Genomic DNA, 15863 nt, shown 5'->3' with positions numbered 1-15863 from the left:
GGTTCCTTTTGCCTTCCCCTCACCCCAAAGCCATTTCCTCATTTATTCTAACCATTTACTGAACAGCTGTCAAGAGCAAGAACCAAGCTTTATTGGGAGATTTTCATTCATAGATTTCAGTGCAAATTGGAGACAAGTGCTAATTCCTTCTCTTTGGATGTAGAGATGAGAGGAGGCACATGGGTCCCCTGACTTTGACTCAGGGGATTGCAACAGACAAAGTAAGAAATAGGAAGCACAGGCATTCCGGGGAGCAGGAAAAGTACAGGCTCGTGTTGGAAGACTAAGGAACACATCAGAATGGGATGTAAACTGACAAGACTTAAAGGCCACTTAAAGGAACAAACTTTTACACACAGCAGCTAGGAATGAGACACTACTTATTTTCCACAGCAAGAAGTTCTATGAATGATTTATGTTAGGGGTCCTCTCTACTTAACAGTGAAGGCTGAGGAGCTGAGGAAACTAGGGGCTAAGTGACCTCATGACCTTGTAGAGTGGCTCCAATTCCAGGGCTAAGCCAAGGTCTGAAAGGTCAGTGGTAGCCCTGCGTTGAATTTTCTAAAACTACTCATCAGAGGTGCTCCTTCACAGGAGTGCCTCTTCTAAGTGGCACTGAGATGTTTAAAAAAATATTTTTATTGACTTCAGAGAGGAAGGAAGAGGGAGAGATAGATACATCAATGATGAGAATCAAGGATTGGCTGTGTCCTGCACGCCCCCCTATTGGGAATCGAGCCTACAACCTGGGTATGTGCCCTGGACTGGGAATTGAACTCAGGACCTTTACAGTCTGCAGGCCAACGTTCTGTCCATTGAACCAAACTGACCAGGGCAAGCACTGAGATTTTTGAGAAAATTTTTGAAAATTGTGGCTATGGGAAAATAGAATTGCCATGTAATATATGGGTAGACCTCACTCACTAATTCCTAGATTTTAAATTTTTTTCATAGGGAAAGAGGAGGAGAGAGGGATAGAGAGATGGAAACATTGATTAGAGAGAGACATTGGTCAGCTGCCTCCTACAGACCCTCTACCTGGGATTGAGCCCATAACCCAGGCATGTGCCCTGACCAGGAATCAAACCGGGACCTCTTGGTTCATGGATCGATACTCAACCACTGAGCCACACTGAGCAGGCACTAATTCCTAGATTCAAAAAAACCTGCACAAGACATCCTTATGTGCTATTTCAAGTTTTCAGTTTACTCTGCTGATCCTTAAAAAAAAAAAAAGTTAATTTGCCATTATTCTACCACCCACACTACATTGATAATATTTACTTCAAGTACCTTCCCAGTTTTCATTGGATCCTGACAATACTCAGAGGAGAGAGGTTGTAGGGAAACAGGCTCCCTAGAGTCCAGAGATTTATTTCTAGAACCCAGGCTTCTAGAATCATAATCCAGGCTTTTTATTTCCAATACTTTAGGTGGGGTCTTTTTTACACAGTCCAAACCTAAGTTGGTTCTGGTAACTTTAGGGAAAGAATAAGATCTATACATGGAGGAACACTTGTTATAGATGGACCCCTCTATGTGAGGTGTTCATAATTTTCACCAGATTTAGGTTCAGAAGAGATACCCAAAGACCTGCTTCCACCTTGTGATTCAACCAGCATTTAGTTTTAGATCATTTTTTGATAACTTTATTCAGCAAAGAACCCCCTCCCCCAAAAAACGCTTTGAAAAACTATACATGTTTTCTTTCTCTCTCTCTTTGGGTATGTGCATACACAAATATATAGTAGATACTATACTAGCAATTTAGAATATTTCCTGAGCTGCCTCTCTTCTTGCTTATATTTTAACCAAAATGTACAGGAAAATAGAGTACTGTTTTCAAAAAACCTGTCTCCAATAAATTCAGCAGTTGAGGCTGGGAGGCAGCATTCTTTTCCCAGTTCATGAGGATTTTTAATATAAATATGCTGATTTTTTTCCCTTTGCCTCCTGACTGAACTGCAGTCTTTGAGTTAGTTCATCATTAAAAAACTTTCCTTAACCAGAGTCAGAACTATGCAGAATCATCACCTCCAATGACCAAACCCTGGCTACTTCCCAGCCTCAAAAAGGACGAGCAGGAGTGTGCATTCTGACTGGTGGAGGGAACAGTCAGATGTTGAACAGCCTGGACATAATGCAGCAGTATTCAAACACTGGAAGGGTCGGGGTGGGGTGGAGAGAGGAGTAGGAACATACATTTGTCTCCTGCCCTACATTCTTTCTGGTCGTCCCAAGGAAGGAAGAAAACGCATTTGGTCCACAGCAAGTCAGACTGTGTATTAATAAAGGACTGCACAGAGATCTTTATCATAGGCTCCTCTCTCCAGGTACCAAATCCTGCCAAAAACACAAAGACACAAAAAGCTTGAAAGGACTCAATCTGAGAGCATGTTAAGCTACAGGAAAGCAGCTGCAGAGAAGCAGTGTTTAGATAGGCTGTGGGGAAGAGACTAAGCAAGGCCCCTGTTGTCACCCTCGTTACTTTTCCTGTTGCTACGGATAGATGATAGCTCCACTCACAAAGCAAAGCAGATGGCCGAGGCAGCTGAAGCAGACTTCAGATTAAGTAGTCCTCTTCAAGGTTATCATCACCAGACACAGAGGCAGCCTCTACACAGCAGGGATGAGGAGAAAGTTAGACACTGCCCTAATGTAGCAGGCATCGCCACTGAGGCTCAGGCATGCTCAATGACCACCTTGGTTAAGGGCCAAGCCTTACAAGCTCCCTAGTTTGGAGAGACTGACTGAGAAGTGGTAGCTTCCAAAGACGCTCTAGGGAGTAAATGCTGCTTGTACCTGATAAGCTGAGGCAGGACAGGGTGTTTGCCATCTCTCCAGGGCTCTTCTTACTCTCAGTGAACATGCTGCTGAGAGAGGCAGCTGCTTCTGTGGCCTGAGAGATGAAAACAAGAGGAAAAGGAAGACTATGTGAGCTGGTGGGAAAGGAGCGGCCACTCTCACTCTGCTCACAGGATCTGGTTCAGGCAGTTGAGCTTGGTAGCTGAGAGGGACACAGTGCCCCCTCCGATAACCTAGGAAAGCACTCTACAAAATGTCATGCATGACTAGAAGCCCTCATGTTTCGCAAGGCACGAGCTTTGCCCCAAAGCAGCACCCTCAATGACTGCAATAGTTCACTCACTTACCGCACTGTGCAACATGCCTGGGACAGTTCCGTTTTCCTCCATGTCTTCAGGAAGCTCAACTGCATATCCTTTACGAACTAATTCTAACCCAATATCAAGTTTCTGAGAAGAAAAACGAAAAGGGAATCATGTTCTCTCTGTAAGGAAGGGCACATCTGAAGAAACAGCAGAAGAGCTAAGATTGATACTTGCAGGATCTTACAAAGTAGGAGTAACATCAGATAGGTTTTCTGGGACAGAAAAAGTAAATGAATCTATAAATATACTAAAGCTAGTGAGCAATGAGTGAACCCCAATCTTACCTTCCCATTGCTAGTATCATATAAGTAGATCTTGGGCCAAGTTGAGGCCCCAGTCTGGACATAGCTAGAGATCTTGGCCACCAAGGGCTTCCAGTCAGCACAGTGAGTAAGTCTGTCAAACTCATCCAAAGCTTCTTCTTCCCACTGTTCACCTGATAAAAGATTGTAGGGAGAGCCCAAGAAGGGGTCAGTGCTGATACCCTGGAGGGAAACTGAAACTACCTCTTTCTACTCTGGAAGGCACTTATGTCTGACTGCCAGGCCAGTTTCTGGCTGTTGCTTTCTAGTGCTGGTGAGGAAAAGACACCTGAGCCCCTTTAACTCAAAAAGCCTTGGAACGTGAGGACTCCTCCCATGTGTTGTATCAAAGTTATTCTATTTGGAGGCAAGGTCAGTAAGTGTTGTGACAATTTACCTGCGGGGGCGATTTGCGCCAGACTACATTCAATTGCTTGAAATGGAAGGCTTAGGAAGTCACTCCTAAAGTGAAAGAAATTGAAATTAGACTCCTGGTGCCAGAGGGCCTGCTTACATTCCTTGCTTCTGACCAACCCAGCAGGAGAAGATAATCTTCTGTTCTATGTAAATAGGTTCTCCCAAATCCCCCTGGTGATGAGTGCCAACAGCTCGCTCAACACCCTGTGGCTAGGGTTGAGTCAACAGTTGGCACTCCAGCCGGATTCTACTCTGGCCTCCACACTGACCTGAGTGCCCTGAGGTCCCTCACTGGGCAATCTCCATTATCTCCAAAGTCAACAAAGTAGAGGTCCAGGTTCCCATTCTCCAAGGTGCCAAGGACCCGGGCTCGATACCAGGAACCATTTGTAGATAAAGGAGCTGCTACAATGTCTCCTACATGCACAGTTAAGTCGTCAGGCTATACATGGGGATAGGAGTCAGGAGGGGTTAGAGTTAGGAAGGGGTAGGCTTAAAAATAAACAGACACTGTCAGAAGGAAAAAAGAACAAGTAGTTGCTCCACAGGAAAAGGAAAAAAATATACCACAAAAAGATATGCCCTTTTTTTCATCAGACCGAGCCCTGTCCCTTTGGCAACGCACCAGACTATTCCCATAGTGCTGGGTCATCTCACTGACAAGCTTATCCAATTGCAGGCTTCGGGAGCCAATGATCTGGATCCAGAAATGGTTAGGATGTTCAGAAGCAGAGACGTAGACTTCTAGGAACTCATCAGCATGGAAACTGAAGTCAGGACTGGGGACTAAACACAGGGATAAGCAAGTTAAGCTGCAGAATCCTCACCATCTAATATGGCAATCATATCAGAATCATCTCTGGTTGGAATGACTAGACTGCATCAGGGGGTACAAATACCAAGTGGCTATTACCATTTTAGAAGTGGCTGGAGGGACAACTGGATGAATCATACAAGAACATCCTGAAGAGAGGTCTAAGCTATGTTTTGTACTTCCTATATAACTGAGTAATAAGAGAGTTTACATTCTTACTCATCAGCTATGTATTCAAATTAGTCACCAATTATAGTGACGGTAAATCCTCCATATGCTAGCTGCAGCATGGACCAGTGAAAAGATACATGGACAGATAGAGGCTTGTCCAGATCCCATTCCTCCACTGACTCACTATGTGACCCTGGACAAATTTGAACTTCTCAGGGGCCCTAGTTTCCCCTGCTCATCCTATACCTATGGATAAAAGACAAAGCTGACAGCCTTTTAATTCTTCTTGAATGGTGATAATTTTTAAAAATAATGAGACAGGCAAGAAAAATCATGCTGTTTTACTTAATAAGTATGTTTGGTGAAAGAATATCATGTGAATTCACTATTTGATATATTACAGACTAGTTTCCCATGAACTAGAATATTTCTATAGTGTTCTCCACATTAGCTGGTTTATATTCAGAAAAATATTATCTTTAGTACTAATCCAAGTAAAATAGTATCAGAAAGACATATCTGTGATGAAAACTTCTAGGTGTAGTAAAAAATACTTCCTATTTTGGGTTATCTAAGCTAGTATTTCTATTTTCCATGTAACTATGGGTTCCCTCTGTTACATACTTTTAAACATGGACATCTCTGGACTGGTCTGGGCTCCAGACTTCTGAAAGCCGTCACCATTAGGTTTCTCCCAGCAACCTTCTTCTGGCCCCGCAACAGCCATGTCACCACCTCCTTTGCAGGGAGGATCTGCCAGCGGAGAAGGCTGCTCCATGCCAGTACTAGTGTTCCTCCATAAGGCTGGCTCTCCAGCTGCACCTGGCTCTGTCACTTCCTCTCTTCTTACACTGATTGGCTGCTTGCGTGGGACTCTGGTTTCTGCAGAATGAGTGATTCTCTTCCGAAGTTCTTCATCTTCTGAAACTTTCTCTAGTATCAAATGCTGTGAAAATCAGAAAAGAGATAGCTATGTGGCCAGATATTTTGACCCAGGATGGAATGAAGGTTTCTTCTCATTCTTAGAGATGATCCAAGTCTATCAGCTACTTGCCTTGGCTGCTGTCACTTCCTTCTGTGTTCCTGAGATCTTTATAAGCCTTGATAGTAGTAATGTCCCCTCTGATTCTTTGTCACAGGTAATTTTGGCTCCAGAGGCCTTACAGATAGAACGAATCGTCTCACCACCTCTCCCTACATTGAACAATACATAAAATCCTGTCCTTACATTCTGGCCAACATTAACTGCTAGAAAAATCACTACTTTGTATATACTAGAAGAGAGTCAGTGCCCATTTTCAAATTGAACAGAATGGAAAATATTGGATGGAAAGCAGGAGCTACTAAAATCCCTACTTGTAAGAAGGATAGTTCCGGATATCTGCTCTGTCCATTTTCTTTAAACTCTAACATTGGCTAGGTTAACCTCTTCATGTCATTTCCATTTTCTGACCACTTAGCATACTTTACATCCCCACTTCATTAGAAGAGAACATACAAGGTGTATGAAACATTGGACCAAGGAAAGGACATTTCTCTGCCTCTAACAGCAGCATAAGTAATGCTCTAGACTAGAGGAAAGCATGACAGGTGCTCTACAGAGCATTATCTACAATGACTTGGGATAATATAAGCATCCTCAGCTTCCCTTTAAAAATCCATTATTATGCCCTGGCTGGTGTTCTCAGGGGTTAAGAGCATCAGCCCATGCACCAAAGGGTTGTGGGTTCCATTCCTGGTCAAGGCCACATACCTACAATGCAGGTTCCATCCCCGGCCCCTGTAGGGGTGTGTTCATAAGCAACCAATCAATATATCTCTCTCACATAGAAGTTTCTCTCTCTCTCCTTCCCTTCCTTTCAATCTCTAAAAATCAATGGAAAAAATATCCTTCTTGCCCTAACTGGTTTGGCTTAGTGGATAGAGTGTCAGCCTGTGGACTGAAAGGTTCCGGGTTCGATTCCCGTCAGGGGTACATGCCCGGATTGCGTGCTTGGTCCCCAGTGGGGGGCATGCAGGAGGCAGGCACTCAATGATTCTCTCTCACCACTGGTGTTTCTCTCTCTCTCTCCCTTCCTCTCTGAGTAACAATATACTTTTTAAAAATATCCTCCTTGGTGAGGATTAGCAACAATAAAAATCTATTATGAGGTAAGTAACATTACCTGAACCCTTTTGGAACATATTTGTAAAGTTCAGATCATACAACTTCTTGAGATGATGGGCTTTGCTTTGCCAACAGCTCTGTAAAAAAGTAAAGCTCTGATCTCAATGTCCCTTTTTTTCCCTCAGCAAGGTGAAGGGGAAGTAGGCCAGGAAAAACCCTTGGGCAGATGTGAAAGAAAGGCAAAGGTAAAGAATAAAAGGAAACAGTAGAGGAAGCTGTCCAGTGGTACCTATGATTCTGCCCACAGATCTCTGGGGAACTGAGAGCTGCTCAGACACTGGGGCAGTCTCTGTCAGGATCTGATGGATTGCTGCTTTGGCCTTGCACACCTGAACAGGAAAACCACTGATAAGCAGCACCCGCTCATCGCCTACATCCTCCGTGTCCACATCAATCCGCGCACCTGTCTGTTTCCGCAGCTGCAGAGAAAAGGATACATGGCGACATGCTCTGGAAGAGCTCCCCTTTAGCGAAAGACACCCTAAACCTAACCCGGAGGTAGATGGAACTGGACACAATTATCAGCAAAATCAGGCTGTATAAGCAGTCCTCACTTATAGGTACTTATGGAAGGAGATTAGTGACAAGGGTAACTCCAAATAGCGGTTAATTTAAAACACTTTCTCTTTGTGCTTTGAACCCTCTTTTCTCCTAATTTGATTTGTATTAGAGAATCAAGTATTTTGCTTTCTTGACACACTGCCTGAACAATGGAAGATGGTAAGAAGAACCAGGCAGAAATTCAATATTTAATGTCAATTAATGAGAATTTGAAAAGTAAAAAAGCTAAAATGCAGCCAATCCCCATTTCAAGCTAAATTGTCCATTCTCTAGGGAGAATATTCATTTCTAGAAGGTAAACAGCATATTAGCTAAAAAGTTCCTGTGTTTTTTCTTTTCTTTTTTTGTGTTTTTTCTTTTCAAAATATACATAATGTGGGTGGATTTTGTGGGATGAGGACAGAGAAGGGAAAGTAGAATCAATCTCTGGAAAAGCAGATTGCTGGCTCACACACTTACCTGTTTAATATTGGCTCCTTGCCGGCCAATTATGAACTTCACAGCCTCCTGGGGCACTCGCATCTCTATCTCAATGTCGTCCTCCCCAACAAACGTCAGCCGCTCATCTGCACAGATCATGGCTCATCAGATCAGACTTAGATTAACACCCAAAGCTACTACCAGCCCTCCCCTGAATCTAGCTGTCAAAGAGACACTGATCCAAGAGATAAACTGAAAATCTCAACCACAATGACAAAGAGAAGTAGCATCTGAGTGGCAATTAGAAGATCCCCAAAGACCAGAAGATGAGTATTATCTCTGGGATACTGTTACAGATGCTAAGTGTTTTGGTAAAGTATTTGGCTCTGCACTCAAAAGCTGTTGGACTTTAAGCAAACTATTTCTCTTGGAGAAAAATGAAGGCTAGATGTTGCCCGAGTAGTCCATTAGGCTCAGAACTTCTCCAGTTTCTACAGAAATAATTTCTCTAGGTCCTCTCTAGGTCCAGCCCTTAGGGAAAATTAAACCCCACAGTTAGCTCTCTCCTAACAATTAAATAGAAGGAACATATAAAAAAGATAAGAGTATGGATATTAAAAGAATCCACTGCAATGTTGATGTTGCCAAAGGGAACAGATCAATAGAATTATAAAATGAATTCATTTCACATTAAGAATATAGAAAAGAAGAAATCAAATAGTTTCAAAGACTCCTCATGAAAGCCAATTACATCCCAACAAATGATCCCCAGTCTAGCAAGGGCAGTTTTCATTTCAATTTAACAAGGCTGTTAAATTGAACATGGTCTGAACATTTCCATATGTACAGCTGTGTGGTTCACATACCTCTGCTTTCCCTGTATCTGCGGTATAGGATGTAGGCAACCGTTGCACTGGCTGGGATCCCGAGGCCCAGTGCTATTTTCTGAGTAGTGGACAAACTTGTCCAAGAAGTCCGTTCAGTGGACATTTTCTGCTGTAGTCTGACTTATATCCTAAAATAAGCAAATGAGGGAAAAGAAGGAACTTTCATCCAATACCTTTATGACTGGCAGAGACATATGGGGACACATTATATTATTATTATTATTATTATTAGAGAGAATACTACTGCCTACTTTTCTCCATGTTAAGAGCTTGAGCAGACTCAAAATCTGTATCACGTAAAAGGTCTCAGGGTATTTTTTAAGTGAGTTAAGGGACACATACATATACAACTAAATAGAGGCACACTTCATCCCTGCATTAAAATTAGAATTATACACTGATCAGTTTTAAAAAACAAAGGAACAAAAAATTATTAAATATTTTAAAAATTAGATTTTTATTTCAAACTATTTAAAATTTCGTATATATGCCTGTCTATGCTTCCAAGCCTTCCTTGAAGTAAAACTTTCCAGTGGTTTCCAGTGCTTAGTAAACAGTAGCCATTCAATAAATATTTGGTCAATAATCACTTGTTGAATGAATGAACTTCCTCTACTTCAGCAACTGTTGCCTGCATGTGAACTCATTAATGGCATAAAAGGTTCTTTGTAATCTGATTTCTGCCTACCATTAGATTCTAATCCCAGCTCTACTACAGGCATATGATGTGTTCTCTTGTGTATCCTTGCTCTGACATGTGTCACTTCTGTCTTCCTAGTCTTACTCTTTAGTCCATCTGGTATCCCTGGCAAAATCCTATTCCTTCTTTAGGTCTCATCTCTACCACTACCATGTCTTCTGAGGTCTCTAGGGTTTCCCCTAGCTGACATCAGGTGCGTTTCTCCTTAGCTCACACTGCCCTGTAAATGATGCCTCCATGGCAGCACTTGTTCACACTGTAGGCAATGGTTTATCTGCTGTCTCTAGACCACTGGTTTCACCAGTGCAGTTCAACCACATGTATTAAGTAGATGTGCTAGATGCTACAGTATATGTATGAAGATGAAACAATATATGTATTTAATAAAATGCCACCAGCCACTTTACATATATTATTTTATTCAATCTTCATACAATCCTGTGAAATAGGAAGTAACCCATTTTGCAGAAGAGTACACCTGATTAAAGAGGTCACCTGAACTCTTACCCAGAGTCTGGGTTATTATTTGCATATTTAAAAACTTTTAAAGTTACTTTGGAAGCACTCTCACGAAACAGTACCTGGTATCTTTATTTTGGTCAACATACTCAATTCAAAATGAATAAATACTGTTGGAAAACACTATAGGTGGCAAATAAACAACTAAAGACAGTCTCTATTTCCAGATATTACAATCTGTAGAATAAGATACAATGCAGCTTTTAGTAAGATCTGCTTTAAAATGAGCGAGAAAATGTAATTTATGCTACAATTTGCTTTCAGGTAAAAAAATTCAACCCTTATGATATAAAAAAAATGGTTGTATCCTAGTAAGCATAAAAAAGCACATTCATTAATAAACATTTATTCCTCCTTAGGAATAAAACTTTGGTTCCATATGTGCTTTTCCTGAAAGCCTTTCAGGAGGAGTGACAAGGAACAGAAGACCTAGCACAGAAATCTCATTCTGAGGAGCATATAAACATCACATAAGGAGACTGTAGGTGGATTTCTTACTACTGTCAGTCAGAAGACCCAGTTTTGCATCTGGCCTCAGAGAGCTTTACTGATCAGCAGAAACGAATAAAGGTTGTCAAAAGTTTGACAAATCTATTTTTTTCTAGAAATTCAATCCACTCTCTTGCCCAGACTCATGGCTTGAATAGAAAAAAAAAACAAAACCTCCTTTTATCACCTCAGTGAGGGACTCTGTTCAAGTATCTTGTTATTCCAGGCAATTAGTTACCCAGTAAGTAGACCCAGTATACTATATCACGTTTATTTATTTATTTATTTATTTATTTTTAATCCTCACCTGAGGACATGTTTATTGATTTTCAGAGAGAGAGGGAGAAGCCGAGAGGGAGAGGGAGAGGGAGGGAGGGAGGGAGGGAGAGAGAGAGAGAGAAAGAGAGAGAGAAAGAGAGAGAGAAAGATTGACGAGTTGCCTCTCAGACACTCTGACCATGGATCGAACCCATAACCTAGGTATGTGTCCTGACTGGGAATCAAACCTGCAACCTTCTGGTGTATGGGACGATGTTCTGACCAAGTGAGCCTATATTACTTGTAGAGACTGAGTATCAACCCAAAAGATTGTGGCTGCTCCACACTCCCACCCACCTTATAGTGGGTAGGAATAAAAGGGTTGAGTTTTAATGTGGAGTTATTAGTGATATGCGGTTCCTTCCCTAACTGGATAAATATCAGTTTCTCTCTCCCCCGCCCCCTAAGTAGGCTGCAAATAAAACCTTTCAACATTTCTGTGAAAGTTTGGGTGGTGTCATGTAAACATCTTTTTATATACCAAAGGAAAGGAAACAAGCTTGGTTTCATAAAGCAGATTTCTTTTTTGCTTAATTCTTGAGCCAAAAGAACTACCATTTTCCTATATGAAGATATGGTTTATTCTGGGTGTCTAGGAAAGATTTCACTTCTTTCATCTACTGGCTACTTTGTATATTTCCTCATATGGTCTCTAAAATGCAAAGCTTGTCTTCACTATTAATGTGCACCAGTTAATTAATAGTTGTGGGCTGAGCATGCTCAGGACACAAGAAGGAATAACTGTTGCCCTGAAATGGTCTAGTAGGAAAGATCAATACCAAACCAACTAATTATATGACAATGCAAACACAATATAAATTTCTGGTTAATTCAACAGCTGGGAAGAGCTAGAACTTAAATGGTTTATTTCTTAGATGGTACACAGGTGAAAAACCACCCTGTTAAAATGCAAATCATTTATCTTCTGCATTCATAGTAATAAATATATAGTATTCAATGTGTGCGTGGCCTTGGGGATACAACAGCTCAGACAAACTTAGTAGCTGCCTTCAAGAAGCTTCCTATCAGGTAGGGAAGGTCTTATTTTGATCGACAGCAGTTTGCAGGTGTCAAACGTTTGGGGAAACTGAAACAAATCCAGTTTGTGAACAAGATCAGTAATAACTCGATCCGAACTCTAATGCTGTCTGCCTTTAACACCGCCTTTCTGGCCATAATTCATGCTTATGGGACAAAGAAATCATAGAATTTTAGAAGGGACCACAGAAATTACCTAATTCCACTAATAATGTTGCAAGTGGGGAAACTGAGGCCCAGAGAGATAAAGAAATTTCCCTAAGGACACACAGCTAATCAGTCATTTTCATACAATGTGGTTTGAAGACCAGTCACGAAGGGCACCTCTTTAAAGGAGACTCACAACATTTTTTTTGTTCCAGCTCAGAAACTACCAGGATCAAGGCAAAAGGATACCTGATATTCCTCTGGCTCTGCAACCAAATCCCCTCAGTCCTGGCCCTTATACTATATTGGATTTCACCGCTATGGGCTTCCACAGTACTCCAAACATTCCTTCACAGCACATCCATTGCTTGTGATTTCTGACTAATGGCCGTGTCTGTAGTGACAACGAATTGGAGGCAGCAACAGTGGAAGTAGGGAGACTTAATTCAGAAGCTAGTCCAGGTGTCAAAGACACAGATGGAGAAAAGTAGCTGGATCAGTGAGTTTTAACAGGCAGCATACATAAGACTTAGGAATTGATTATGGAAACGTTGGAGGGCTACCAGGTTCCCCGCTTGAGCACCTGGCAGAGGTAGCATCTAAGATAGAGACTATTGATAATCTGGAGGTGGAAGGGGTGTGTGGGGTAGGCAGATGAGTATCTGTGACCAGGATTCATTCACTGGGGGACTTCTATGTGAACCGAAAGCTAAATTTTACTAACTTCTCTTTGGATATTACAAAGGAAGTGTGTGCCAATGGAGTTATCGGCTGACGTCTCAAAGAACGCCTATCGACTTGACTGATCTAGCGTTTTGTTTTTATTTGTTTTACAACTGACCCATTCTTTCACACTGTTGTAAGGTTCGCTTTAGAAGGAAGAAAAATGGGAAATAATATGACGGAAACGGGGACAACTGTATAGCACCGACTGCCAGCTTGTGTTTCATTTTATTACTTCAAATTGAATGTGGAGCGGAGGCGATCACCAGTTGAGGCCACAAGTCCCAGGGGAAGCTGGGTAACGGGAAAAGGAGACGCGGATCCCTTCGAGATGCCAAGTGTAGCTCGATGAGATGGTTTTTCACCAGTCAAAGCGAACTCCAAAGCCTCCCGACATGTGTATTAAACAGCTAACAACTATCTGATAGGGTTTCGCAGATATCATCATTTCGAAAACCCAGGAGTCAAGTTACACTGTGAGTTCCATCGGGAAAGGACGAGGTATCTCCTCACAACCAGAACCTGCCCAGCTCCCAAAACAAGGCGACAGGGTGGTGGGAGTGCCCCATCCCATTTCCTCATCCTGGCTGCATTTATTTTTAAATCAGTGAGACACAGAGAGAGACAAAAAAGCCTCAATCCATTTCTCGTAAGCTGAGAAGAATCTTAAAAAATTAACGTGGGCAGGGGACTCTTCAGCCAAAACCCATTGATACCTGCAGGGAGGAGTAGGGAGGGGACTGGGAAAACACCCCCCCCCCCTCAGTTTATTATTCTGACGACTGCAAATAGTCATTTTATTAGAGATAACGAAAGAAGCAGCAGGGGGAAATAAAAGGCAAACATAAACTGAGAGCGGTTTTCAAAAACAAGCGGTCCGTGGAAGTGTCTGAAGTGGCAAACCCTCTCGCACCGGGTGGGCCCAGAGCATTCCCTTCGGCGGCGGGGGGCGGGGTGGGAGGTAACACCGTCCCGACTGCGCCTCCTCACCGGGGGCTCCGGCCGCCCCCGGGCCCCGCACCCTGGCCTCAGCCTCGCCCGGGGGCGCTCGGACGCCCCCCTTCCTCAGCCCCACGTTTTCCTCTCTTCGCGGCCAGGGGCGCCCCCCGCCAGCCGCTCCGGGTCCCCGCCCTTACCGCTCCTCGAATCAGCTGCCGCGCACTCCTCGCACCTCAGCCCAGCGGCCGGCGCCTCCTCCCACACGCAGCAGCTCGCAGCTCCGCGGACCTCGCTTCAGACGCCGCCGCCCCGCCCCCCGCAGCCCGCCCGCACCAATCAACGCCCGGCTCGCAGGCCGACCAATCGCCTTCCCCGCCACAACCAATCCCTCCGCGGGTTGCCCCCGAGAGACGGACGGCTGCGGATTGATACCCAATTACCCGGAAGGAATTCGAGGCCGGCCCCACCCTGTCAGCCAATAGGACGCAGGGAAAGCGCGCTTTGTTAATTGAAGAGTGCACCGGCTGAGAATTAAACAGCCAATTAGAGGCTTCCCGGAGTCCGCCGGCCCACCTCCGGGCCAATTACCGAGGAGGCTGCCACCTTTTGAGCTTGGGAGAAAAATCTGCGCTCCCGGGGCTGGGACCCAGGTCCGAGCGCGGCCGTGCCCTCGTTCGCACGAATTAGTGCCTTTGTACCATCAAGGCCAGTGCCACCCCGCAAACCGGTGACCATTAAGAGTCTCAGGACGGGCCATGCTCCGCCGCCTGTTTGCTCTGCGATCTTTTGCCTCGACCGGTTCCCATACTGTGACGGGGGCTCGGGAGACGTGGAAAACATGTTGGGGGGCGGGGGGCGGGGGGAGATAAAAAATAGGCTTCGTAGAGATGGAAAGTCAAGGGGAAGGAGCTGACAGTCAAGAGCGAGGGCCCGCTATTCCTCTGCTGAGGAACGAATAGCCGATGAGGATGGACACGCAGCAGGAAAGAGGAAGAGCCCGAGATGCGAGCGCCCCGGGGTAAGGGAGCTTGCGGGCCCGCCCTTCCCTGGGCCTGGAGGGAAACGGGTCTAGCGCCGGGCGCAGGGGCCCGCTTCCGTGCGGGAGGAGAAAGGGGGTGGGTCTCTGAAGGCCGCGGTTTGCTTTGGGAAAATGCATTCCAGCCGCCGTCCGGGTCCGGGACCGGGACCGTTAGGGACCGTTGGGCCCCGCTCCGGCCTCCGCGCGCGGGTAGCCTCGCGGGCGGCCCTACGCCCCTCCCAGCGCACCCTGCCCCGCACCAGGACTCGCCCCGGGGCCCAGGGGGTGGGCGCGCCTTGTCGGGCGGGGGTCTTCCGCACGAGCTCCTATCGCCGTGCCTGGCGCGGGATAAACGCTCAGGGAACGTTGAATGAACGCAAGGTTATCCCTTCCGGCAGCTAGAGAGATACCTTCGAGACTCAGTTTGTCGGTTGTATTCATTTAAAAAGCACGCGTGTTTTGAATAACACATGCACAGCCTACAAAATCCAAAAGGAATAAAGGTTATTACAAGCGAACACATCTTCTTTCCCCCAGAAGCAACCAGTATTACCAGATTTTTCGTGAATTTTCACAAGATAGTCTAAACATGCATATATACCATTTAACCAGCTGATAACATACTATCCATACTATTTTGCAGTTTCATTTTATAGAGTCTAGATGTCTTTTCATGGCTGTACATACGTGTCTGCCTAATAGGAAAGTTTCATAGTAAGCCTGAGGGATATATTGATATATTCAACCACACTTGACTATTGTATTGATACCCAAGTCTATTCCCTTTGGCTCTTGCATATCTGTATAATAAATACTCGGGACTGCAAATACTGGGTCAGAGAATTGTGTGTGGTGTCTTTGTCCCACTTGGATAGGTGTCTTCTGCAAATTCCTTTCCTCCCAGGAAGACTTTTGTCATTTTCATTCCACCAGAAATGATGAACAGGATATCGGTATAGACAGAATTGCAAATTGCCATCCATGGAAGTTTTCCTACTAATTTTCTCTCCCATCAACATGCTTATGCAATTTGTTACCAAGCTTTTTGATGTTTGACAGTCTT

At 44.2% G+C, this 15863-nt stretch overlaps 1 protein-coding gene across 4 annotated transcripts; it reads right to left on the bottom strand.

Annotated features, from left to right (window-relative positions):
* Positions 1-100: 100 nt before the first annotated feature.
* On the bottom strand, positions 101-14057 carry TDRKH (tudor and KH domain containing). 4 transcript variants are annotated; one of them, XM_070396718.1, is made up of 14 exons: positions 13980-14057; positions 8889-9037; positions 8062-8168; positions 7271-7460; positions 5929-6068; positions 5499-5820; positions 4515-4675; positions 4159-4331; positions 3870-3934; positions 3455-3606; positions 3153-3254; positions 2803-2899; positions 2527-2616; positions 2256-2343 (listed from the first exon to the last, which is right to left on the bottom strand). In XM_070396718.1, the coding sequence occupies exons 2-13, from the start codon at positions 9010-9012 to the stop codon at positions 2564-2566; spliced, it is 1686 nt and encodes a 561-aa protein (XP_070252819.1). In that variant the 5' UTR covers positions 9013-9037; positions 13980-14057; the 3' UTR covers positions 2256-2343; positions 2527-2563. The 4 variants fall into 4 exon arrangements, with proteins under 4 accessions (XP_070252817.1, XP_070252818.1, XP_070252819.1 ...); XM_070396719.1 differs by having other exon boundaries at positions 5929-6033; positions 7371-7460; XM_070396716.1 differs by lacking the exon at positions 2527-2616 and having other exon boundaries at positions 101-2343.
* Between the last annotated feature and the right edge of the window lie 1806 nt (positions 14058-15863).

The sequence above is a fragment of the Myotis yumanensis genome, unplaced genomic scaffold (genome assembly GCF_028538775.1).
Source record: "Myotis yumanensis isolate MYYU_CA2020_CCGP unplaced genomic scaffold, mMyoYum1.0.hap1 SCAF_17, whole genome shotgun sequence".
Taxonomy (NCBI): Eukaryota; Metazoa; Chordata; class Mammalia; order Chiroptera; family Vespertilionidae; genus Myotis; species Myotis yumanensis.
This window is presented reverse-complemented; position numbering and strand designations above follow the sequence as displayed.

Excerpts from the sequence above, each read along its gene's own strand:
- TDRKH (XM_070396716.1), bottom strand. The coding sequence starts at position 9,012 with ATGTCCACTGAACGGACTTCTTGGACAAGTTTGTCCACTACTCAGAAA. Across the intron at positions 7,461-8,061 it reads AAGGAGCCAATATTAAACAG|CTGCGGAAACAGACAGGTGC; the intron begins GTAAGTGTGTGA and ends TTTTCTCTGCAG. Across the intron at positions 2,900-3,152 it reads CAGGCATGTTGCACAGTGCG|GCCACAGAAGCAGCTGCCTC; the intron begins GTAAGTGAGTGA and ends TTCATCTCTCAG.